Raw genomic sequence first — 27,314 nt, forward strand, 5'->3', positions numbered from 1 at the left:
AGTTTTCCAGAGGACTGCATGAGCCATAGAAGCAGTAATGATATGGTTTAAAGGGATAGTTCACACCAAATTGAAATTTCACACTTCCGCTTAAGCGCCCCTGTGGCGACAGAGGCTCCAGTGACATTTTCTAATCTACGTAAGTGGAGTTTCACAGATGGAAAAATTTCCACCCAATGGCGGTACACTGGAAGCTCATGGTGGCCTTTCGTCAAATGTTCGCAAAAGATGAAAAACTGATCGTGTCTCCGTGCCACTTGCGTGGTATTATCCAAACGGCCACAAGGTGCTGCATGATGACATCCACTTTTTATTTATTTTTTTTTTTTTCAGCCAGTCCTGTCTGTCAACTTAGACACACAGTTGAAGGTCTGGATGTCCTTGTAATGCCTGGCAGATTTATTTTGCAAAGGTAAAGCTTGAAGCAGACAGTGTGAGACAGAAATATTGGTTTATGATCCACCTGTTGCATAAATCTTATCTATTTATCATGAATAATACATTTTTGGGAGCTGTTGGACTGGATAGGGGGACGGGCAATGACGCACTAAATGTGTGTGTGTCGTGTGTGCGTCCGCATAAATATCCGTTGTGTGTGTCACTGTGTATGTACTGTACGTGTGCAGGGTAAGCATGTTGTTGAACTTTCCAAACTCAGGAGCTAATATAAACATTTTTGTGTATGGGACGTTACAGTGCAAATTTATGTTAAATACACGTATAACAAGCCAGTTTCTTCCTAATTGGAACTAGTGTGTGTTGGAATTGTGCATGTTATAATGAGATGATGCCTAAGAAATATTATAAATTCTCTGTGCAGAATTTTCCTCCCCATGTAACATCAGAAAATGTAACCAGAACATCCACTGATATCCAAAGTGAGCAGTAGGGCGATTTTTTTTTTTTTCGGTTTTGTTTTTTGAGTGAGCTATTCCTTTAAATTCCAGTTTGCTTGTGCGCCCACGTGATCACATAATAGCAACCTTCACCTAAATGAATTGATTTATAGGGAAGCGCGGGATTCTGACGGGCTTCTGTTAAGACAAGCAAATAATCACCATGGCCGCAAATTGAGAAGCGCAATTACACGTTTCAACTAATCTGTCGCTAAGTATGTTGTCGCCATCAATCTGTCTCAATTTAGCACGGTGTGAGCGGAGGTCATATATTGCAATTAAGCAAAGAGCACAGTGAAAATAAGAAGAGGATCAGTCATGTGTTTGAAGTGGTTGTGATGTCACCGCTGAATTACACTGAATAAAACATGATTCTCTTTAGACAGAATAATGATACTCTCTCTATCTATATATATACATACATATACATACATATATATACATATACATATATATATATATATATATATATATATATATATATATATATATATATATATGTATACATATATATATATATATATATATATATATATATACATATATATATATATGTATTACCTCGTATGTGATCCTGCTAATCTATCTTGATCCAACGCTTAGATCTCCCGTCCATTACTTTTTAGTTATGTATTGTGCATCATGCAGCAATATATATTTACGAACGTATATCCATGCTTCAGTACCCCTCTTGTCCTCTTTCAACTCTAGGTTTCCTCAGTGACATTAGCAAAAGAAAAAGGCTTTAAAAAACACATTTTAATTAATACAAACAAGCGGGTGGCATTCGGTCGACAAAGTCGTTTCAACTCGTATCTCCTGGGCGCAGTTAATGTCACTTCAACAATACGGCGCTCATTCCGTTGATGTTGAAACACTTTATATAATGAACATTAAATGCAAAGCTTAATGGTATTGCATGCATGGTCGGTTTCACCAGGGTAAAAAAAAAAAAAGCCATTGTTCATTAATCAGCAGGCTTCCAATGAAATGGGGGGGGGGGGGGGGGGGCGGGCTCTACTTGTCTGCAGAAGTTGGGAGTATACCAGCGTTTTATAATGCTGTGAAATGATTAACCAAGATGCAACTTTTCTCAATTCCTTTAGGCCTATTCAAGCATGAGAGTCTATATACGCATAGCCACAAATTTGTCTTAGAATTGGATTTTGACCCAGAATGGAATTTATTTTTCCCTGTCAGAATGACCGCAGTGTGCAAACTTTGCGGTCACAGATTTAGTCACACGGCAATAAATATTCTTCCTTGTAATTCTTGTTTTTTTCTTAATTTTTATACAAGTATTTCATATTTGGCACATTCAAAGTAACATTTTCCAGCATCAAGTTTTGGGCTCCATCAATCAATCAATCAATCAATCAATCAATCAGTCCATTCATCCCCGTAGTCCTTGTTTCAGTGTCAAGGGTGAGCTGGAGCCCATCCCATCCCATCTGTTACTGGGCTCAAGTGAAGTCTGTTACACATCAGCTATAAATCACCTCCCGCTGCAGCTTCAAGATCAGAGAGAGTCTCTTTTTGGGTTATGGGACTGGTACCAAAATAAAGTATGAATTTCATGAAACAAATAACCAGAGGCGGCATATCTTCATGTCAGTTTAAGCTGGATCTGTTTATCGCTGCCTGTACCTGCTGCCTAAACAAAACGGGGAGTCATCAGTCAGAGAAGGGGTAGGAGTCATCAGATAGTGAGAGGCTTTGTGAATCACTGCCATCACTCAGGAGTTTATACGGGGACACTGGAAAGTCTGACGCGCACTCGCTTTCATGCGAGATCCTTTCCGGGCTTATACCTGAGAAATGATTTGATACAGTGCCAAGACCTTCCAAACAGATAAGTGAGTGTCACGTTTTGCATCTCTATATAGAGCTGTTGGGCCACAGGGAGGCATCACTATAATCCATGTGTCTGTTCAAATACTTTTAGAATATTATGGCACCTGATCTAAATCTGAGTTTTAAATTCCCCAGACCATTTTTTTTTATTATTGATAAAACTCCCTATTTCTGTATTTTAAGTTCTCGGGATGGTATTTTATGCTATATAAAATGTCTGGTTTTAGTGTTTCCTGTTTTATTTTGAAAGTCTCATCTGTCCTTGTATCAACTGTTTATTTACTTCCTTTACCTATTTTCCTCTTTTGTTGGCTTGTAAATTGGGTTGTTTATCTGTTCAATTGGCTTCTGCCTCGTCATGGATTGTTTCTGCTTGGTTGTCTTGTGTGTCATTCACGTTGTGGCATCCATGCCTTCGTCCTGTCTGTTACTCCACGTTGGACACTGTGTGTCTTGGTCAGTTTTGTTGCAGTTGTCAGTTTAAGTCCTCCGTTGCCGGTTTGTTGAGTTTCTACCCTCGAGGACACTTTTTGTTTCGCTCTGTTGCCACAAATAGTTTTCTGTACTGCTGCAACCCAGACTATGCCTGCTTTTGAGTCCTGACTCCAACGCCTACACCCCGGTGTGACATAGACACTTTAAAACTATAATGGTCACACCTCTTGCACTCTTGGGTTTACAAATAAACCTCCATCAGCTCATGATTGATTACGATATTTCCTGTGCTCGTTACAAATTGTAGAATGTTTTCCCCAAAAAATACAACTGCTAAATTCTGAATAAAACATGTAAACTTGTCTTTAGTCTTTATCTCCATGGGTGGGGGTATTTTCTTTATTAAACAGGACAGAGAAGACAGAAGTATCTCGCCCATATCAAGGCCCAGTCAGTTCACGTGATGAGCTTCATGCAGGAGTGCAGAATCTCAAAGCCGTGCAGCTCTCGTAGTTTGCTCACATGTCTGGAATCGGGGGGGGGGGAGAAACAAAAACACGATCAAGTCTTGAGCAAGCACAAAATTTTGTTTTCATTTAGTGCTTGTCGCTGTGTTTTGAGTTTTATGACACATCAAGAGGAGCTGAATCTGCGCGTTGCTTTTGATGCCTCTCCCGTTGCTTTCAAATGCAAATTGAGATGTTTGTCTCTGTCAAAGATGATGCACGACGCAATGAACCGCAGATTTAAATAAAACAAGTTCAACAGTACAGAGAACAAATAAGCAAGGAAGCTGCTTCGCCACCCTTTGCTTTGTTCTTGGAACATCTTTCATTTAAAAAAAAAGAAAATGCTCATGTCTGATCTTCTACGATGAAAGGTGCGAAACGACATCTGAATGACTCTTCCCCGCGACTCGATCCACAACTCTCTGGGCTGAGAGTCTGGGGGTAATCAGCAGCGCAGGGGAGGAGAAACAGTCACCTGGGCTCGGAGCGACACAGCTTCCCCAGAGCGACGGCCGCGTTCCTCTGCACGCCTGCGCTCTTGGGGTCTGCTGCCGCGTGGCGCAGCAGAAGCGGCACAATATCGGTGCCCAGCAGGCGGCTGGCAGTCCCCTGCAACTCCAGGCAGTGCGCCAGGCACAGCGCCGCATTACCAGACACCATCTCATCACAGCTGGGAGCCAGCAGACGCCGCAGCACTGACAGCTCTGTGCACACAAATAGAGGAAGAGATTTAAAAAAAAAAAAAAAAACAATAAATACTCCCTCCTAAATGTATGCTAACACATACTATTATTGTCTGAGGAGAAGTGGGTGCAGTGGCGCTGAAATAGGCACAGAATACATATCTACGTAGATATGTAGATGCACGCCTCCCTGGCAGATTAAGCCAGATATAGTGATATTTAATTCATGATCTCGGGCTGCCGGTGATGCTCAGATGTCAATCATGGCTTACTTTTATCGGCCGTCAGCAGCTCCTCCCGCGCCAAGTGACTGGTGGCAGTGCACACGGCGAGAGTCTTCATGGCGTACTTTGTGGCCGCCTGCTCTCTGGATTTCTGGGTGGGTGGACAAAATAGTGCTCATATGCAAAAAAAACAAAAAAAAACACTCGCTGACACTCAAACATGCAGCGAAAACACAAGCTAGCCAACACTAGAGAAACAGCTCCATTTTTTCCTTTCTCCTTAATTGCAGTGGTACGTCTTTGAGGATGAAGACGTCTTGTGTAGGGTTTTTACTGGGGTTGTCAGCTTTAACGCGTTAATACTCGATGAGATTAAATGCAAGGCACAACAGTCAGGTCCTCAAGCCGTGCCGCTACGTTTCGACACAGCATCCCGCTAACGTTTAGCTGTGTTTATTTTTGTGTTGCACGCTAAACATCCAGGTGCAGCCAATGTCCCTCAGACTGGTGATACCATTTACACCTACTGTGGAGGGGAACAACTGTTCACACGTACAGGAGCTCTGTGACACCAGAAAAGGAACTAGAAAGGAACTCCTGTAAAATGTCAATGTGACAAATGGGTGTAGATGCACTAAAAAAAATAAAATACAAAAGATCAAAAAACCGAATTATTTTCTTTGTGTTCATTTAGTTCCCAATTAAGGCAGTCCGGTAAGATTAGCTTTACATTTATATGGACACAAAGTAACAGAATTTTAAACATTCAAATCGAAAAAGCGATTAATCACAGTTAACTACAGAAATTCAAAGCTTAATCAAGATTTGAAAAAATTAATGGTGTGACAGCCCTAGTTTTTACATTGTTATGGTACCTGTAACGGATTAATGAGCGTAAACAGACCTTGCAAAGCACCAACGTGAAATTCAACACCTAACGCCGCACTGCGGCGGCAAATCCTCGCACACAAATTAAACAAAGCGGCCCTGTTCACACTATTGGATTCCGCTTTGTGTTTACAGCGGATCCATGTTTGCTATGAATGCAGTTACACACCTTGAGCAGTCGATGCATTGTTCGCACCACGTTTTCTTGAATAGCACGCTGAATGGCCTCCGATGACAGCGGGAGGATGGTGCTCAGCACGCGCGTGGCTCTCTGCCAGATAAACAATGTCAGCCTATCAGGAAAAGACGCTAGGCAAAACCAGACAAGAGTTAATAAGTCGGTGTTGTGTAAATGCGTCTCAGGGAAAATGCTCATTGCACTTAAGAATTTTTATGTTGCGATTTTATACACGTACAGGCTCATCAACAGTTGACTCGATGCATTTGTGATACATTAGTTTAACATTTTCTTCTTACGTCTCAAATTGCAATGTCAGTCACAATCCACACGAAGTGTTCCATCCAGGACAAAAATGTAAAGATAATGAGCCTTGTCACACATCCAGGTACCAAGTTTTCTTCTATAGTCTTGTTAACAATAACCAAATAATAATAATTGTAAGACATGTACACAACTTGCATTTGTGTGTGTCAGACTGATGCAGTCACACTTTTTATAACACAAAAAAGTTTTTTTAATTTGTTTTTTTACAAATATTACGTGATGATATTTGAGATGAAGTCAAATTTTAAGGCTGTACGAAAAAATTTTTCCGCTTCTGTGTGAGGATTAATGAATATCTTTGCAACAAGTCTTCAAATCCTGACAGTATGGACACGAGGTCCATATGGTGAGCTCTTTTTGACCTCTCGTTTATGCCAAAGAATGTGAATTATGGCAAATAAAATTTCTGGAATGTTGCGTGTGAACCACCCAGATCTCCACTCGGCAGTCAAACTAGCTTCCTTGTGTTGAGTAGCGACTTTGGCAACTGCTGCTGGTTGTCCTTCAAAGCTCCCGGAAAGGTGTGGGAAAAAAAAATAGAAGAGACTGTGCTTAGCTGTTGCTAAAGAGGTCTGCTTATTCTGCTCTTCTATCTGACCTGGATGACTTTTTCCATGAAAGGAAGAACAGCTCATGGCATTTGGCTGTGTAAAATGTCATGTGTTCTTTGACATTTGGGGACACAACAGAAAACTGATGTTTCAGCAACGTGTTGCACATTGTGTTGTGTGTTTACAGCAATGTTTTCAGCAAACAGCCGAGGTGCTTTGCAATGCTTTGAACATGATAGTGAACCTAAAATTATCGCCCAACTCTCAAGGAAGATATCATCGAAAGGAACGAGGACACTGGGCATCGGAAATGATGAGAGTGGGAACTAGAAAACAGTCTCGCATGGTTGCGTCCTCTCTGCCGTAGAACCAGTGGGATGGCTCAGTCAATTGAAGTGACTTGGATGATGAGACAAAAGCAATATAGGGGAATGAATCACTCCAAAAAGATAACAAAATCAGTGCAAGTGGTGTAGAACATGAGGAATGATCACAAACTCTGGGGCTACTGCATATTTAGGAAACCGCTGACCTTTACAGCTTTAATGAGATTATGTTGAGTTCCTTCCGTGAAAGGTTTCATAAGTGTAAATGCAACCTTATCCGAAATATAATTTGGACCTCGCCAGAATTGCTGACAGCGTTATAAGAGAGGTGCATTTTCAAGTCCACAAAAGTCACACGAAACATATTGTAAACCCAGCTCAAAAAAACTAAGCAGGAACTCTCGCTCAGGCCAGCGGGAGAAGCACTAACACATATGTTCAGTGGTCCGCATGAACAGGAAGTGCACCTCAGAACTTGCAAGCTTTACCTTTAAAATTGTTTTTTTCATAGAACCCTGAAATGTTGGCCTGTGTTTTCTCAAAGTGAATTTTCTTTTCATTTCTGGGAGAGCCGAAGCATAACAGAGATGATTCACCATCAAAGTACGATCCATGTATGGATTTCTTTTCTTACGATAATAGATAGTAGAGAGAAATGTGAACATATACAAACCAATAAACATCTGTTTGGATATTCTTTCTGATTCTGTGGAATAGCAATGAATAATTAATTGTGAACCCTGTTTATTTTTCTTTGAAGGTGCACGCAGTTGTGGGATAAGAAGCACGGCTGAGTACATGGGTTGCGGGTCAAGGAAAAAAATTGCCAGATCTTCTCCGCCAATGCCAGAACCACTGATTTTACGTATAATGACTCTTGGTTGGAGCCTCTGGTACCGAGGTACTACAGGTGCTGACTGCCGTGTCAGCAGCGCTATGTTCAGCAATGAGTCCAGATTCTGCCTCCGGCAGTTGAGTCATAGGGTCAAAGTGTGGAGTAGCAGTGGAGAATGCCTCGCTGATTGCAGCACCGCAAGAGCAACATATTGGTGGAGGCCACGCAAAGGTGTGGGGCAGCATCTCCTTCGCTGCTGATCGATCTCAAGAGAGATCCCCCTGCGGTCTTGAGAGTGAACTCTGCCCTCCAAAATGACAACACTCTGCTCCACAGAGCGGGTGCATCAGAGGAGGAGAGGCGGGAAATGCCTGCTAGCTTTCCTGACCACAACCTCATGCAACACCGGCGGCTTCATCCTCGGCAACAAAACCACGTCGGTTGGTTTTTGACACAAGCTAATTGGAGAACGGATTTCCATCATCATCATCATCGTGTGGCGAGACCAGCATGAGTAGGAGGAGCCAAGCTGCCATGAGTGGTCCTACTGAGCTACTCAGCTACTCAGGGTCCTGTTTGCCAAAAACCATCCATCCATCTTCTATAAACACTGACTCCTGCACTCCTCTCTTGGAGCCTTTCCCAGTTGTCATTGGGCTAACACACAGGAAGACAAACAAGTATTTCACACTCACGCACGTACAGACAATCTAGAGTCCACAAACATGCAGAACATGCCATAGAAAGGCCTCATGTTCGGCATCGAACCCATGCCCTTCTTGCTGTGAGGCAACAGTGCTAACCCACTGCGCTACCGTCTCGCCCGTTTGCCAATATGTCTTGGGTCAAACCTTCAATCCACCAAATTCTGATACAGTAATTCAATGGTATTAAACAGGCTTCCCACCAGTATAGCATCCAATGTCAAGAAGCATTAAAACGAGGAAATAACCCACCAAACAAAAAGGTGCTTAGACTATGCAAAATGTATATACAATTATATTTCATTAAAAAAAAAGTGTTTTGCACCAAATTGATAATACAAAAAAAGAGTAGGGATTTAGGGCTATGGCACTGTCAGTATAATAAATTAAAGTAAGAATAAGCCAGAGGGAGCACGCGTGGCGTGGAAAATAAAGCGTTGGCGACGGAGCGGCGGAGCTCTTAAACAAGGACGGAGACAGATGGCTCTTTGTTTTGGGCCTCTGAGGGAATCGAATTGGCTGCTTATAAACTGCTAAAACAAGCATTAGTACAGACAACAGCACCTGGAGCTGGAGTTGTAATCAACTGTAATGACTCATAGAAAGGGTCCCATCGACAGGGTGAATTGCTGCCACCGTGTTTTGGGCCATCGTGCCAGTCGGCTCACAAGCCACGGAAACGGGCCATTACTCGTGATGAATGTGTTCCACTTTCCATCAGTTGCCTGCGGGGATGTTACTACACTTTATGGGGCATGTGCAAGTTTTGGAAAACAAAAGCTTATTGTACAGAGCACGACAACACAACACAACACAACCGCATATGAAGTTTTGAAGGGAGTGATGCACAGTCATTCGAGTGTCGCAATGGGAAAGTTGACTCACTGCCACGACATCTTCATTACCATCCCTCAGTAGGCCGACACAGCAGTCGCAGATTGGAACAGCATACTCCTGGAGAAAGGAAATTGGTTGCTTACTTAACCTTTTCGAGGGTGTATGTGTTACGCAATTGCCAGACTTATTGCCACACATTTGCCGAAACTCTCACAAAGTTTTTATTTCCCTTGTGGACTTTGGTTTTGAATTTAGTGGCCCATATAACTCAAAGACCGAATGTGCAGCAATTACAGGGATCATGGGTTGAAATTACTACTGCTAATAATTAATACTATGACTAGGTTTGAGTTATACAAAATGACAACAAAAAAAAAGCTCATGCTTTAGATTATTATTAGGGGAGGGTTTCTAAGTGAGTGATCTAAGTCAATGATCACTCTGACAAGCCTGATCTATCTGCAGAATACATTTGTTCCATCAGTAAATAATATCATTCATTCATTCATCTTCTATACCCACTTATTCAGGGTCACAGGGGTCTGCTGGAGCCTATCCCAGCTGTCATAGGGCGAAGGCAGGGGACACCCTGGACAAGTCGCCAGTTCATCGCAGGGCCACATAGAAACAAACAACCATTCACACTCACATGCACACCTACGGACAATTTAGAGTGTTCAATTGACCTCACATGCATGTTTTTGGACTGTGGGAGGAAGCCGGAGAACCCGGAGAGAACTCCATACAGAAAGGTCTCTGGTCCGGGCCCCGGAATCGAACCCCCGACCTTCTTGCTGTGAGGCGGCAGCGCTAACCACTGCGCCTCCGTGTCGCCCAGTAAATAATACACGTCAGCCAATTCAACAACACAATACTAAGACCTGTATTGATTTCATGCTCAACAGCTGAGTCGCTATATGATGTTTTAGTGCTACAATTCAAGGAAGTGGTAATGTCCTGTTGATTCTAACATTTTGGGGCGTTTGGTCTGGAATCGGCCTTGTTCTTGACTTGAGCCGCGTTCAGACTGCCAGTCAAAATCCAATTTTTAGCCCATCCATCCTAGTCTGAACAGTCACAAATCACATGAAATCCAATTTTTGCAAAACGGATTGAAACCACTTTCGGGAGGTAGTTTCAAGTCGCAGTTGGACAGATGCGTCTCAGTCTGAACAGCTCCAAACACACTGATGGGTTTTGACTGTCAGTGATGTCACTCTACGCGACCCAATGCGTCAGACCAGAGGGCGCCATTGGAGGTGCAGAACTGTAACTTAATGGAGCTGACAGAAGAAGTAGAAAGCAGCAGTCCCTGGACAGAGGAGGAAACTCATTGGCTCATCAGTGTGTGGGTGAGGTAGCTCCATTCAAGCCAAGCTCCAGGGTATGTATTGCAACAAGTGCCGCTGCTGCAATTATATGACATCACACACTACACGCTATGCTGGACGACGCCTCCGCTCCGACGTCGTTGCTACAGCAACCTGTCACATGGGTCAATAATGTGGCCCAGTCTGAACAGAACCAGATCCCATTTGGACACTTGCTAAAAACAGTGTGGACAGTGAGCCCTAAAAATTGGATTTGAGTAGGAATCTGCCTGCAGTTTGAACGCAGCCTTGATCTATCTTGGTCTTGGTCTTAGTCTTGCCTTGGTGTCGGTATCCATTGTCTTGTTTGTGTCTTGGTCTCGGCTCATACTGTCTCGTCTACATCACTAGCACATATATATCTCAAGTGAAGCACAGTCGTGGAAACCTATGCATCTTTGTGCAGATTGACTCGAATGGAAGCGATTTCCTCCTCAGTGTGAATTGCACACCATTTTTAGCATTGCAGACAGCATATAATAAGCATTTATTCCACAGGTGCACGAATAAGGAACATGGCATGTTGAGAAAAAAATGAACAAAGACCAACCCAGGCTTTTGTGATTTTTTTTTTTTTTTACCCTTACAGCTTGTGAAAGGTGTGAAATCAGGTGGGACAAACACACTGACCCAGGTGACGTTCCCTAAACGTAAATCACGATAAGTTGATTGACTGCAATTTCTCCTTAGACAGCAACGAGCGCATGGGCATAATGGTATACGTGATGAATATACAGTCTGGTTATTAATTTTCTGCAAGGTTCCCTTTGGATAATTACAGTTATCATTAATATGACAAATGACAACTCTTACCCCAATGACTGGAGAACTGATGGTTGAGGTGTTGACGATCAAACCAAGCAAAGGGCAGAGCACGTCGGTGTATTTGCATGCAATGCAGCGCTCCTGCAAGGACAGTAAACAGACATTCACCATCAAATGCAACCGGCGGACAGCAGACCAGGTGCTGAGTGTGTTGGCAGGTGACGGGAGCAGTAAGGGAAGGCTACTGACAATAGCGTGCAGAAAGGCCTGCCAGCAGTCTGGATCGCGAGCTAAGCTGCGACGGATGATATCATCTCTGGCCAGGCCGTCGACTGCAGCGATCAGCAGAGGAAGGACGTGCTGACCGGACTCGCCGACGTTTCTCTGTAAAGATTGAGCAAACATGACTCAGATTTGGTTCAAGCTGTGCATCAAGAGCTGTACGAACGGTATATCTGCGCGACTTACCAGTACAGTTCCAAACAGCGTACTGACGGAGTCCTTGAACGCCGCCCTTAGCTGTTTGCAAAATCTGCAGGAGACAAAACACAGGAGTGAGCAGAATGAAGTTTCGTCCCTGAGTGTAACTCGGAACAACAACCCTGGCCTAACAGAACAGTAACAGAAGAGGGGGGAAGAATCCCAGCAGCGATGAGGCTCGTAAACCTGACGAAATCTCAGCCCTCTGTTCGATTTTCAAAGGGGAAGAGCCAAGGTCGTTCTGCCGGGTATTTGATTTGGCTGTGCCACAAACAAAAGGATGAGATACATTCAGCTGGAAAGTCAGCGGCAGGCTTCTTCATTCTGAATAAACCCCTAAAACAGGTGAATGTCTTCACTCACATTCCGATTGCCTTCATAATTTAACGCACAATATATTGTTTGTCTCTGTCATGTTAAATTGGAACGTCGCATGACATAATACAACTGTATTCTACAATATTCAAATGTGGTTGGGTGCAGCTCAGGGTACAGCCCATTGAGGGCGATGTACATTGCATATAAAAAAAAAAAACATAAAAAAAAAAAAAAAAAAAACAGTCAGAATCTCAAAAAGGATGGAAATGTTAAGCAGTTGCTTTAGAGTTCTTGTCCTTGCCTTCATCCTTTCGGACAAAGTGAAATGAGTGCATGTCCTTCATACAAAATGTAAGAATTGACCACTGAATTCCAGCAGTGTGGAAAGGAGACTTTTACTTTCACATTTTTCGTACATTCTAAAAGAAGAACTTGTGTCATTAGTGACCATGTCATGTGTAAAATGTTGCTGAAATCATCATTAATAAAACACTGTACTGCTGCAATAGAGCATGAAGTAGTGCCTTAGTGTAATGGCACTACTTAAGTTACCCATTACTCCCAACTCTGTTCATTAGATGAGTAATAACGCTCCAGAAGCAGCATACTGCTCAATTTTTAAACACCACTGACTGGTTTGACAGCTTGATCTGAATTTCTGAAGCCTCGACAAGCCTGCAGGCTTGGAGAAAACTACAACCCACATTCTCATTCGTCTGTATTAAAAAAAAAAAAAAAAAACAATACAAACCTATACATATTCTTCAAACTCACGTCCGTGGATTCATTTTCTGTCTCTGTTTTTAGGCATTTTGCACGTGTTTGAACCTTTCGATCCCCCACGTGCAACCGCATCCATTCCAAGGTTTGATTTCAACCTTTTGGGCTCGACATGAAAGAGAAAACCTTTGCAGGATGCGACCGTCTCCATGGAGCGAGTGTTGAATTTTAGACAAGGAGAATTGATCCCCCGATGTCACTGCTTTATACCATGGCTAGCATCCTGCTGCGTTTGAGAGCCCGCTTTCTCCTTTCATGTCTATTTTGGTGAAACGGGCCGAGAGCAGCCTTTTTTTCGCCTCCAAGTGACATTAACACTCGGATATCGTGTTGAATTATTAAGCATAACACACTTTCCTTTTCCCCGGAGACACCTCCTGGCATGAGGTGATGACATATTTTACTGTACTTTATGTAAAACATGTAAAGGGGAACAATGACAGTCTCATATGGGCCATATTCTAAATGTGGACTTTAAAATGTGGATCTTTTATTCATAGTTTACGTAAGTTGGCGTTAAACTGGTGCTTCGTGAGGGTGGTAATACTTTTTTTCGTGGGAAAACTTCTCCAGGATGTTGACTGCCGACTTCTGCTGGCGCTGCTCGACGATGCACGTCATGAGGTTCTTTGTTAGCCTATTAGATGGAAATTAAAAGCAGAAGGCAATTAAAAGTGGGGAAAGGTTAATAAACTGTGGAAGGAGGATGGTAGAACACACAAGGATTAAAAAAAAAAAAAAACCTCAGCGTTCAAACGATGAGAAAGTGGTTAATATTTTCCCTCCAAACGCTGGTTTAATTTAAATGCCACAACATTACAGTTCACTCACTTTTCCTACCCGAAATATCCATTTTGCGAAATACGTTACGCCGACATACAGATATTAAGAAATCACCTGGGCCACTTAGTGTCATTTTAAAAAATTATGTCTCAGAGCAATGATATATAACGTCTCCTGAAATCTCATTAAACGGTTGTGGCAATTCGATTGACAATAATGTCAGCTACATGGCCCAGGGACAAGGTCCCGCCGCTGATTTATTTAGAGGGGCACTGGGAAATGCTAGATTATTTCCAAGCATACCCTCCGCAGACAGAGCAGAAAGAAGGGGGGAAAAAATTCCAATCATTTGAAGTCTTTGTAGTCTGTAGTGTAATTTTCCGTGCTTTCTCAAAGTTCATTCGGCAACTTTTCATTGAAAAGCAAAGGCCTACGTTTGCACATCCAGGGAGTCAATGGCCAGCCTCCTGCCGCGTGGCGTCTCAGAGAACAAAGACAGCAGCGCCAGGCATTCCCTCCGGACGGCGGCCTGCTCGGCTGCGACCAAGCGAACTGCCGACTCCCTGCTAACCGGGCATGACATTAGCGTCTTCTGGTTTTCGTCTGAAATGGAAAGGAAAAACAGTGGAATAATATTGTGTCACTGCAGACAGAATCCCGTGATATGTCATGTGGAGCGTTACTAGCAAAAGAAGAGCGCTCGCTATGAAAAGCATCAAAGTTTCAGGGTGTCGTTTTGTAAACAAAAAGCACCAGAAGAAGATTCTCACACTTCTCCGTAGCCATCAGTTATCTGCACTCGTTTTTATCAAATGCTCAAGGCCCAGAGTGAAGTTTTCGACCTCAATGGTTTGCCCTCAAAGTCCGAGGCAGCTTCAGTTTGTTTTCCCTCTGAGCTCCACTGCTTCGCTCTCCTCTTTGTTCAATCATAACCCGTCAGTTTCCTTTAGGCACTTGCTTGTGAGATGTCAAACTTGCGAAGTGTTTTCTTTCTCTCTCTGTGCAATCTCAGACTTTTCTCGCTGGGGAGATTTCACAGTACGCCGGGCTTCTCCCTTCACCCCTGACTGTGAAAGCCTACAGAATTCTAATCAAACACTTGAATTAAGTGAAGCCACCCCCATTAAAATCCACCCGTGTTCTTAAACATCACCACTGGTTTTAATGAGCTTCCTCCAACCAGGAACATCTATTTTTCCTCCTCAGCCAAAAGAAAGAAATTCACCCTCACTTTTACATTGTCACACAATTGAAATTTTCTGTAAACAGCCATTTGTATCTCAGCTTGACGATCCTCATCCTCACGTGTAACGATGCAACCGTCACCTCCCCACGTGTTTATCTCGCCATGGAAACAGTCTACGTGAAGATTTTGTTTGCATATTTCAGTCTTTGAGTCATCCTTTTCACCCTTTGTTTACTTAACTTGTCTCAAAAAATTGTCAAGCAGGTTCGTGAACAGCTGCTGCACTTGTGAAACTTTGCACAAATAACTTCAGCGTCTGCTGAATATTGCAAAACTCCTGGAATTTGCTGCATCCTCTTCCTGTGCCTGGTAATTTTACGAAGACGTAGCGGGAAGTAGCATGAAAACATATTGTACCTCACATTTAGTTTATAATTTAATGTTTGGTGTTAGCTCACACTTTTATGAAAATTTGGGGCCACGGAGATGTCTGCAAGACACATCAAACTCCACATCTGAGGAAAAGTTCTCTCCGCACACTTAATTTTGACGGCACTATACAGAGAGTGGATTGAATCAAAGGGCGAGAGCTAGCAGGAGAGCAAGATCACCTGCTGTGCAGCCAAATGAGCAGAGTTCTAATATTTCCATCTCCCGGGGACTAAATGAAGTCACATACCATTCCCCTGACATACGACTCTCCATAGTTTTAGGACGGATGTACGCAGTTCCCGACTCTCTGAAGCCTTTGATCCCTGCAGGAGACAACTGGGAAGAAAAACAACGCAATGCTTCAAGCGGAGATACACAATAACTGTAAAACGTAACACAATGCAATGTGTGAGAGAAACGTGCAATCTGCACCCGCTGGTCACTATATGATGTAAAATGTTGAACTCCTCGATTACACAAACATCTAACCGGCCAATCACATGGCACCAACTCAGTGAAACAGTGGAGACGAAGTTTAAAGTGAGCTTCGGAAGAAGGAAGAGAGAGGATTGAAGTGAAGTGATTAAAGTGACTTTGAACGGGGAAAACTGATGATCTTTTGGGATTTTCAGGGCATCCATCAGCATGATGTGCAGGGAACAAAGAATACAAACAAAAATATTGCACCGAAGTGCGATGTGACAAATGTCTCACACACTCACACACTCCTGTCTGACTGGCCAATGTCAGCGGTCAAACATAAACGATTAAGTTTGCAATTTGTAAGTGTTCCAGGTCTGCCTTTGAATTTAGATATACTCCAGCCACATAATTGGGCCATTTTTTGTAGCCATACTGGAGTGCGGTCACGTTTTCCTTCCGCTCGCCCACAAACGGAGTGACGGGCGGGGGGGGGCGAGAAGGTGGGAGAAGGAGCTCTCTCCGGTTTAGGCCGTCACTGTCTGCACGCACCTCTCCCCGGGTTCATCTGTCAAGACGGCTGACAGCTACCACTCCCTCCGGTCTCCTTACCTCCTCAGCGTGTCATTGCCAATGATGATGCTGAAACCATTGTTCAGTCTGAAAAGGGTCTGGCCGGAACCTGGTGGAAGAGAAGAGTAGATCGTGGGTGGAGACAAAAAAAAAAAACCTATATATATATATATATATATCACCACAGTTAGCCTGAAGGTCTGCGGAAATACACCCCCATCTGTCTTCCAATTTTAACTTTTGCTCCCAGGTTTCCAGTCAAGGGCACAAAAGGGATGGGATGAATAAAATATGTTAAGAGTACTGCACGGTGACGAGGGGTCTTTTCCTCCATTAATCATGAGCACGAGCGTAAGGAAGGTAACGCTGAGGACTGAGCACGTACTTTCAGTGGGGAGAGCGTGTGACGTCGGCCGCGCTGAGATCTTTTCAGTTGTGAGTTATGTAAGTTTTGCCCTTTTCCCTCGAATGGCAGCGCACCTCATTGTATAACAGAACATTTGTATTCTTCTAAATGGAAAAAAGAACAAAAAGATATCGGAAAGGAAATATTTTCCATTATTCGGAGGGCAGCCGGTGCAAAGGAATATGGTGTGCAACAAATTGTGCGGCAAAAGGTCAGCGTGACACAGTGATGGGGTTTTTTTTTTCCCCCACCCCCGGCTTTATAGTTTTAACCTTGCAAAGAGAATGGATTGCCGAGATTCCAAGTCTGAAATCTCACAAAATGAAAAGCAAAAAGAAATTCTCTTGTATAAACAAGAAGAAATTATTTTGTTTTGTTTTTTTCATGTTGTTGTTGTTGGTGGTGGTGCCGGGAGTTGTTTTCCTCGTTGTTGTGCAGTCATTGCAGCTTTTCTTTTCTTCCGCTACCTCGACCTTGTCCCAGAGTGCGATGTGGCAACTTCCGTTAGGTTGCCTGCCTGGTGAAGGCCAGCGGAGAGAAAAAGCAGTCGATTGTGTTGCAAGACTCGTAAATTCACCTCAAAAAGCTGAATTGTTAAATAGCTGGCCAGAATAAAACTGGACCAATCAGTTAGAAAGTGGCCAAGACACAAGTCAGGGTTTGGACGCGACAGCAGAAAAGTCAAACTTGCGAAACTAGTCAAAAGGAAATTAATGTCGTCCTGATTTCCGCCGTGTGAAAAAAGTTCTTTGTACTTTTGTCCATGGGCCGCGTCAGGCGAGCAAAGTTTGAGCAGAGGATCTAAATTTAAGTGTCATCCCATCGCCTCCATCAGTTCAAGTCACGAGACCAAAGTGCCTGAAGTTTTTACAAGGCTTCGGGGACGACGTGGCTGAGCCTCACCTCCTCCGTCGCAAAATAAACACCCCTGAGAGGTCTGACCTTAATGAAATGCGCCGGCCGACTCTTTTACAGGCGGCGACGACAGTTCGGTGGTGGAGTTTTCAAAGTCACGTCGGGAGTCATTTGCTGAAATATCAACAGCTCAGAGGCAAAAGGGGGTGAGCAACCTGACAGGGAGCCTTGGCTGTCCAAAATAGTGGTCAATCTACTAGGTCAAACAAAGCTAACGTCAAGAGAGCTACGTGGTCACTTTAACGTTGTCCTTGGGTGTGATTTGACTAATGATGCCGTTGTTTGTAATGACTTGTTTTAATAGGCGTCCCTGTGAAAAGTTTTCTGTTGGCCCAGCACCGTTTTTCGGCTCAGTGGCGCCAAGCTTTTTTTCTTCTTTCAACAAAAATTCTACATTTTGCTGACTGCAGCTCATGGTTGGCGTGAAATATGTATAAGAAGCATCAATAACCCCAGGCAAGTTCCAAGAGTCCCGTCCATCTGGTGGATCTCAATCTTGAATGCCATTCATTTATAAAGCCGCGGACAGGCACCTGCTCCTCTCGCCTAAAACCGACAGGCCTGCATGCAGGTAATATCGTGATGTTATAGAAACTGCCACCTGATGTTAACAGCCGCTTTATTAGATTTTGCCCAGGGCATCTCCTCAAGGCTTCACAGTGTTTGCTGTCAACCTAAAGCAAACCCTCGCTGCACTTTCTCTCAAACCACATCCTTTCTCAGCGGTGGTGCCTGGGAAAAAAAAAGAACAAACCTCTGTGCTTGGCATACAATAAAGATCTTTTCAATCTTCACTATTCCCCAGCAGTGTATGAATGAACGAATGAATGAATGAATGAATGAATGAATTTGTTTCGACCTTAATAAAATAAAATAAAATGAAATATGTAACTATCTGCAGATGCAAAAGAAACAACAAGTGATAAATGATGCAAATAACAACAATAATGAAAAAGCAAAAAAAACCAAAAAATGCCGCACATGGTTTGAAAAAGGAGTTGGAAGAAGAAGAAAACTTTTTTTTTTTTCATTTCCTAAAGTGTCACCACAACGATGATTGTTGCTAAGATAACCGGTTAGGGGGGAACAAGGTGGTACATTCCCACTACAATCAAAAATCACACTTTCTTTGTATTGCACCTTTCAAATGCAAAACAAGGTGCTTCACAATATAAAAGCATATACAATACTGACATAGAAATGAAACAGAGGACTTTTCCTCTCTTTGTTATATGTAGAACATAATGGTGGTGCGTGCCATGTGTCATGAATAAACAGATCTGATTGGTCAGCCGCTAAGTTTACCCTCTCATCTTCCTAGTTCTGCCTCACTTTCCAAGAGCTTCCGATTGGCACTTTACCAGATGGATACATGGAGCAGTTTGGGAAAGCGCTTAGGAAACGTTCCATCCGTTTGGCTATGTTTAAATCCTTTGGGATGCAGCAGTTGTATGAACTTCTAAGGCTTTGGCTTAATCCCCAAGATTAGCAGGAAAAAAAGTTTTGCTCGGGATAATGCGTTGGTCTGTGTGTATGTGTGCAACGCAATGGAGACAGAAAATTAAATCCGTAGAAAATAAGAGCATGTGTGCGACGGCAGCGACGCTTGTTTACGGGATAAGCAGAGGGTAAGGCTTGTGTTCTTATGTCGATTAACGTTTCCATGCATCCTTAAGAGTTTGCTTGAGTTTGCTTCTATCGAAACAGTCAACTTGAAACCTCCGATGAGGTTGTTATGATTGGAATGTGATTGATCTGAGGGCATGAGCACATGTTAACGCTGCAAAGAAGCCAATGGAAAAAACACTTGCTTTACAGCCCAATGATAAATGCATCATTTAATTTTGCTAGATGAAACGGTCATTAGGTTTTCATTATCTCCAGGCATCCCAAACAGGAAATAACTTACTTTGTTTTGTTTTTTTCCTGCTATAATGTATAAATTATGCAACAACAAAAAAATGTGTTATGTGTGTAATATTTGGAAATTTTGAAAAGAAACAGGGGCATCAAGTGGTTGCAGAGCACTGTAGATTCTAGATTGCAGCGCTCATCCTCTCACCCTCCCAAAATATGGCAGTGCAAGATGGCAGCTAACTGGGAGCAAGACCCTTGTGGGTTCAATATACATCTATATGTATATTCTTATATACAAAGAAGAACCGTTCTATGGGCAGGAAGGCCAAATTGCTTGTTTTGTACTGTGAGTATGCACTTTTATTAATGTACTTTTGGGCATTTAACAATATAAAAATGGGAAATTGTGCCAAATTTTACACACAGGACCTTTAAGTGCCACTTCCTCTCTGGTAAGATTGCGCATCATTCAAAACAAAGGTTGCCATATTTTAGCATTGCTTTCTAGTCTATCATGGAAATTCCCCACTGTGACAAACAAGGCGTGAAAACAGCAACAGGCGGCAACTGCACCAGACTCATCACATCACCGCCTGTTTTTTGTTTTTTTTGTTGTTTTTTGTTGTTTTTTTTTTAAATAGCAGAACGGAAACCTCTCAGTGTTTCGGCAGCCCCTGCATCGCGCGGGGCGCCCTGGCCCAAGATGTTTGCTGTGAGCACTTTATCTCCCATCTCGTCCCTCCTTTCAGAGCTATTTAACATTTGCGCCTGAAGGGCCATTTAGCCACAGAGCTGTGAAATAGGTGAACCGGCGAAGTGGCGAGACGAGCGCAAAGACATTACGGGGGAGAGAAAAAAAAATGACGGCCACTCCTTCCGCGAGGGCACTCACAGCCTGCGAGCGCCTGTGTCAGGATCTCCAGTCCTCCGCGGTAGTAGGAGGGCAGGCGGCCGGGTGCCGACAGTTTCTCCAGCAGATGAGGGACCGTTTGGGCGTTGGCGTCTCCGCTGTCGAATTCTTCCATGGCGCTTGCCTCCTGACCGTCTTTCTCCTCCTCTAAATCGACTTGTTCCAGGTACCCTGCGTGAAAAAAGGACGGGAGGAAGAGCAAAATTGAGTTGACTGTGATCCAACAGCAAACAGCGAAATGTGAAACAGGCTTGGGGACAACAATGAATCCGGCCTCCTCCTTTGCCTCTAACCGTCCTTTCACGACCGCCGGAGTCCTGACTTGCACTCGCGGCAACAGCAACCCCCCCCCCCACCGCGTTCAAAAATATTGCAATTTGCCTCTTGCGATGTAGTAAATGGGCCGCTAAAAACGGCAATAAGGTGAAGGATGGTAAAGTCAGGCCAGCGGCGAGACAAAGCGCCGCTCAGGTGCAATAGATTAAAATGGCTGACCCTCCCCCCCACCCCTCCCATCCCCCCACCCCCTGTGCAGCAGCTGCAGCCCTCGCATGACAACTCGAAAATGTCACTCATCCATCTAACCGACGCGACTAGTCGTTTTTTTAAGAGGCGGGGGCTTGAGGAGAATCTCGGTGGGGAGAAACTCGTACTGAAGAGACGGCTGCTGCTAAAGCAATTAGCATGGATGCTGGCGTACTGGTGAACTGGATTGCATTACCGCAGCATTGCATTATCGCTGAAGGCTTTTCTCCCACTTGACCTTAACTGGCTTTGGCAAGAGTTTAACACAGAAGCCACTAGGTCCTGGTGGCTGGAGTGCAGATCATGTTGTCCCTAACACCCATAATCCGCCGTTGTCTCGCTGGAGAAAAGGCCTTCACACACTGAATGACTAATACAGATAAAATAAAGATAAAAGTGCAAAATGCTCGGATCGGCTGCGATACAAGATTGCAACAGAAAATTACATTTGTTTTTTTTTATTTTCTAAAGTTCCAAAAGTATAAAACATCCTGTTGAGTTAGGATAGAGTTTTTCACCTCGTCATGGACACGTTGGATATTTCAAAAGACAAAGCAGCAACGGGCAAATCAGCATAACCAAACACTTTCCTATGTTTGTCCTTCCTGTCATTGTTGTTTTTTATGACGTGTGTCATTGTCGAACAACACCTGGTGCTGAAAGACACGGTTAATGAGTTTGTTGGAGATAAAGATGTTGTTGTTGCTGCTGCTGCTGCTGTTGTTGCGGGAGGTGGACGCATCAGAGACATATAATACTCAACCAATCTGCATTCAAAGATAAGCAATTACTTGCACAAAGAATACCTCTAGTGTGGGAAGTAAAAGCCTGAACAGTCACAAATCTGATTGGTCTGCTTCAAGGTGACGCCGTGTCACCAGTGTGAAGTTCTGCTCTTCTTTTCAATCCTTTACGTTCTTTACAAGATTGATACACCAAGGACATAGGCAGCGTTCTGTCTGGCAAGCCAGGCTGCAAACTGCTTGTGTAATGGTCGTCATATTCTACACATTGCACAGGAAGCCAAGGAGGACACAGTAGCGTGTTATACATAAGCGTGCAATGTGCCATGAAGGCGTTCTTCTGGGAGCTGGAATCACTGGCTGAAGATGGACTGTGTGCCCTTTTCACTGTGATGTTTCATTTTTCCAGGAATGTGTGAATAAAAGGCGAAATATGCGTTCCGTCAGCCTCGCACTGTGCCGCTGTCACCGCGCCGGCACCGGCACAGGAGAGCAGGTCCGTTGAGCAGCCCTGAATTTAAATTCAAAGCGGCTGCTGGTGTGCAGTACGTACGCACAGCGGCAATGAACACGCGAGAAGCATGTGACGTGAAAATGACGCAGGGCGAAGCTTTACTTACTTGACCTCTCCGGAAAAAAAATAAATAAATAAATGATGTCACTACCTTTTATCATCTTCCCTCTGCCGGGTTCAATGTCAACAATCTTTCCGAAGCAGGTTCTAGACTGGAGAGAGGGAGAGGCAAGGGGAAAATGGTACGTTCGTCTTTGGCTACGTGATTCTCTTTCAAAAATAAAACGCACTTCAAATTTCAAGAGAATAATCCGACTGTCACTAATGTTTAAAGGTTCGGCGGGGGGGGGACTGTATCTTCTAATAAAATACCAAACAAACTCTCATTAATGAATTACATATTTTCTTCAAGGTATACAGGGAATAGGACTGCTGCATAAAGTGGTATTTTAGCGCCGTGCTGGAGGCAGGTACGCCTCTTTCGTGGTTACGTAAAGGTATTTTCCCCTTTCATGCAGGTGCAGATACTCCAGATCTCTTTAAGCAGTAAAAAAAAAAAAAAAGTAGTTCCGTTATAAAGAACGCAACACTGCGATGCCACGCAAACAACTGAAAACCTAGTGACGTAGGCCTGCGGTGAGCATACACTTGTATACACCGCCCCGACGTATTTTCTGGCATGGGCAATTAGCCCAGGTCGTTAACACTTGTAATATATTAATACAGCAGTAAATATCGCAAAAATAACGCAAGAGCAATTTGTCGGGTAAAATGTGTGAATAGATGTGAGGGCGACTAATTACGCTCACCTTGTTATATTCCTTCAAAGCCAGGTACGCTTTCCCCATGTGTAGATAGGCCTTTTCACACCTCTCATCACACTAATGGGGAGAAAATGACGCCGGCATGACAGCAAGCAGACCTACGTAATGGCACGTGGCGATTTCTGTCGCAGCAACATGCTCACAGACACTCGCCGCCTTCCCAGATTTGATTACAACAAGGTTTTGAACAAGTTTTTTTTTTCTTTTCTACATGGCATTTTTTCCATTCTAAACACAAAGTAATACAATTTCAAAATAAACAAACTTTTGAGAGGTTATCCATGTTTTAACTCCTCTCTAACATTGTCCTAGCTAGCTAGCTAGTTAGCTAGTTAGTTAGTTAGCTAGTCCTTCGCAGGAAATGAAATTGTTACAGCAGCAGTGCGTTATTCATTCATTCATTCATTCATTCATTCATTCAACACACTAAGGTAACAACAACCAAAATAAAAAACAATCCATCCACAAAACTAAAACAGCTTATATAATAAAATATACACATGCATGCACATATATATATATATATGTATATATATGTATATATATATATATATGTATATATATATACATATATATACATATACACACATATATATATATATATACATATACATACACATACATGTGAAATTAAGCTAAATACCAATCATCTAAAAGCATACAAATGTAAGGTTCCAGTGAACTCTGAGAGTCAAAGGTGACTTTGGTGTCAGACTCACCTTCAGGGCCCATTCACAGTCAGTAATGGCTTCCTGGTACTGTCCCAGCTTGATGAAAGCCTGGGTAGTCACAGCGATATTAAAAAAAGAAGAAAAAAAGAAAATGCATATAGAAGAGAGAATTGTCAGTCTACTTTTCAATAAACCATATTCGCTAATTGGGGGGGAAATGAGGTTTCTTCATTGGCGCACAACAAAGCACAGACAGAAATCATCATTAACACAGCTCAGATTTTTTTTTTTTCTCACTTGTGCTCGGTTGGTGTACAAAGGCTTCATGTCTCGAAGTTCAGCCAAGCCGTCGGTGTAAAACTGCACAGCGGTTCTGTATTCTCCCCGAGCGTACGCTTCATTACCTTTGTCTTTCAATGCTGCGGAGAGGAGAAACGTTGCCACACTCAAAAATAGCACCGCCACCGAGCCAGCAGCAAGAAAAGCAGACTTAGAGAGAAGAACAAGCGCACCGTTTGCCACTTTTTCCCTTTTCATCCTCTTTAATCTGCGGGCCTCGGCGTCTTTCTCCATGATCTTCATGAAGGCCTCTGGCAGGAAGGAGGGAAACAAAATAGCTTTAATTTGGAAAACTGCGATGACAGGGATGAGCCACGATGACAGCGGTGCTGCGCCAAAGATATTTTCTCTCTTTAGGCCGCGGTTCGTTTAGCCTGTGGTTTTCATCAGCAACAAAAAAATTTGGCAACGCACTTTCCAGTCTGTGGGAAAATGAGCTCAGGCTCAGTCAGTAGAAAAATAAATAAAAGCCTCCAGTCAAGCACTTTGTTATCTGACCCCCTGCACACTCTGGGTTCAATGGAGTGTTTTTGAACTATGTGCAGTTCTTAGCTCCTCTTAAGTCTTGTGTTCAAAAAGTGAGATTGCCACTGTTTTGCTGTTTCCTCATTCTCAATTCAATATTTATGGCGCAAAGTTCAGCGGCCGTGTTAGTACTGCTGAGTTTCACACTTGGGGGAAATAGGAAGCAAAGAATTGCTGAAAAGTTTGTTCGTTTTTTACATGAGGGGACTTTCGTCTCAGAATGTAATTGTTCGGCACAACGCAGTCAGCAGTTCTCAGTTCCTCACTTTTTCCAAACACTTCATGACTGTGTTTGCGTGTTTTGCAGTGGCTCGTTGCTGTCCAACCAGCGGCAGGCGTGTTTATGTCTCTGGATGGCGATACCCACTCATGTTCCTGTTTGCTGAGCTAAAACACACATGCACACTCAACCAGAGACGCAAGTGTTTCTCATCCCGTGCTCACTCTCCTCTGCTCTCCCTGCCTCTTTGATTGTCCTCACACAGTCAGCGCCAATCAATAAATCAGCCTCGGCTTTTGATGACTCACAGTGTGAATGTTTCTTTCCGTCAAATTGTCTCAGAGCAAACATCTCTTTCATACTTTCGCATGAGAAATCCGTTCCCTCGTCTTTTCAAATTGCAAACTTTGCTCACTTTTCCCCATGTTTTGTTTTGTTTTTTTTTTGTCTCCCTACGTGCACATGTACAAGAGCACGTTCCAGCAGTGATCAGGGAAATGCGTCAGAAAGTTGGTTGCATTCCCAGAGTAAGGGTTGTCACTCTGCAGTGCTTACAGAGATTAGCTGTTTAATTGACTCACAGTGTCACTGAACATTTCACTAGCTCAATCGATAACGGGAATGTTGACTGTACGTAAGCCTGTTGAGTGACAGTTGCCAGTTGAAATAGTCCTGGTGTTCCTACAGTGGCTCATTGGTTTTCACCCCTATAAACACAGCAGCGGCCATCACAGCAGCCGTCTGTCCTCATTCAAAATGCTCAACCCTCACCACCACACACTGTCCTTGGCTGGTAAACTGTCAGAAAATAGCACAAAATTTTGGGGTGTCGCGTCGGGAGGCGAGTGGAGAAAGGTGTGAGTTACGGTCACGGCCTTTGGTGAAGGACGCACAAGGGGAATGGGTCTGCGGAGATTCATTTGACCAGGTAGAAAGTTCTTCTAAAAAAGGATTTGATTTTAAAACTCCGGACGTGAAGAAAAAATTGAAAAACACAAGACGTTTCGGTGTTCATTCAAACACCTTCATCGGTTTGGTCCACAGGAAGTAGCTCTGGCAGTTATAGACACATAAGGGTCACTTGACTGAGGTGTGAGCCAGTAACTACAATGAAGTTAGAAAAACTCGATTGTCGTAGTTTGACAGTGCACGGTTAGAAGTTCAGGGGTGGGGGGTGCGGGGGGGGGGGGGGGGGGGGGGTTGGAACTCTTTGCTAATGAGGACTGTTTCAACAAATGCAGTTGTTTAAAAGAGCAAAAGTGAATCAGAAAATGGTGTCAGCACAAAACACAGTCCACACATTAAAAAGCCAAGTTACAAATATTAACCATAATAGGAAAAATAATTAAATGTGGCAGGACTGGGCGATATGATGCTATTGTGAAAATGAGCCATAAATATGTTAATGATGATAAAGAATCTTAATCTCCTCTGCAGCATCTAAAGAACAATGAGACTTAGAGTTAAGGGTGTTGTTTTTCTCCTTGCTTTTCTGTTCTTTGGCTTAAAGAACATTGAGTTGTTAAGGCAAATGTATTTAGTTCAGCAATGTTTACTTCTGTGTGAGGAAGAGTACAATGTCCTCTCATACTCACCTGCACTACTGTCCTGCAGATTCTGTAAAACAGACAGGGAAATAATCAAAGATGTTTCTTCAAGTTTCTAGTCCATATTCACAAGGAGGTTGGTCACAAATGAGACTGTGCATCTATTCTTGGGAGATACAGTGTGTATGCTTTTACCAAAGAATCCTGACGAGATGGGGTTGTGTTGATTGAAGTTCTGTTTACTTTAGTTCTGCAAGGCTCCTCCAGAGCGGCTATGAAGCAGTCAGCTTTTTCCATCGCCTTTTTACTGACTTCATCATCTGAAGACTTGAGATCCATCACGAGCTCAGCTGAAACGATGCATCATTTACGATTAACCTCAAATTCAACATCAAAACAAACCATTTGCTCTATTACACTCAGAGATGTTAGCACATTTAATGTATTTTACAAATAATGTTTTAAAATAACTAAGCATATTTTTTTGATGAGGTAAATTAAAATTTGAGTTTGGTAGGTGTCAATGTTTCTCTGTCTTTTAATTATGTTTCTACTTATACTGGAATTGCACCACTTTTCACAGCAGTCACTTCTTCCAAATAGCAAACAATCAAAGTTAAAGGCCCCCATCACACATGTTATTAGAGTGTTTAAGCAGACACTTTCTGAAATCTGGTGCAAGCAAACAAAGTACGAGTGAAGGATGGACTTACTTCATTTTAATTTTTCAGGCTAGTTTCACATAACATTATTAAACATTATTAGGAAAATGAAAGATTTTGTATAACACACACACACACAAGTACTCACTTATTTTGTCAACATTCTCCAGAAATGTATCGAGTTTTTCAATGTTCTCCATTATGCAGTTCCACACCTTTTAGAACCTGAAAAGTCCAAACATGAACAAACAATGAAATATTTATATGTGTAATTATATTTTACAAGTATACAACATATCAGT

The 27,314-nt window shown here is 43.0% G+C and overlaps 1 protein-coding gene across 1 annotated transcript; it reads right to left on the minus strand.

The window, feature by feature from the left end:
* Nucleotides 1–3,583: 3,583 nt before the first annotated feature.
* On the minus strand, nucleotides 3,584–27,253 carry ttc12 (tetratricopeptide repeat domain 12). Its single transcript, XM_076036060.1, has 21 exons — nucleotides 27,161–27,253; nucleotides 26,546–26,700; nucleotides 26,399–26,420; nucleotides 24,232–24,309; nucleotides 24,017–24,138; nucleotides 23,768–23,827; nucleotides 23,034–23,105; nucleotides 22,376–22,436; nucleotides 20,425–20,613; nucleotides 16,394–16,463; nucleotides 15,609–15,697; nucleotides 14,178–14,346; nucleotides 13,508–13,597; nucleotides 11,851–11,914; nucleotides 11,632–11,766; nucleotides 11,431–11,523; nucleotides 9,296–9,364; nucleotides 5,659–5,760; nucleotides 4,650–4,752; nucleotides 4,170–4,398; nucleotides 3,584–3,711 (listed from the first exon to the last, which is right to left on the minus strand). Exons 1-21 carry the CDS (start codon nucleotides 27,210–27,212, stop codon nucleotides 3,642–3,644), a joined length of 2,094 nt encoding a protein of 697 aa, XP_075892175.1. The 5' UTR covers nucleotides 27,213–27,253; the 3' UTR covers nucleotides 3,584–3,641.
* Nucleotides 27,254–27,314: the final 61 nt, after the last annotated feature.

The sequence above is a fragment of the Nelusetta ayraudi genome, unplaced genomic scaffold, assembly GCF_046127955.1.
Source record: "Nelusetta ayraudi isolate G7.1 ecotype Tasmania unplaced genomic scaffold, CSIRO-AGI_Nayr_v1 ptg000048l, whole genome shotgun sequence".
In the NCBI taxonomy this organism is placed as follows: Eukaryota; Metazoa; Chordata; class Actinopteri; order Tetraodontiformes; family Monacanthidae; genus Nelusetta; species Nelusetta ayraudi.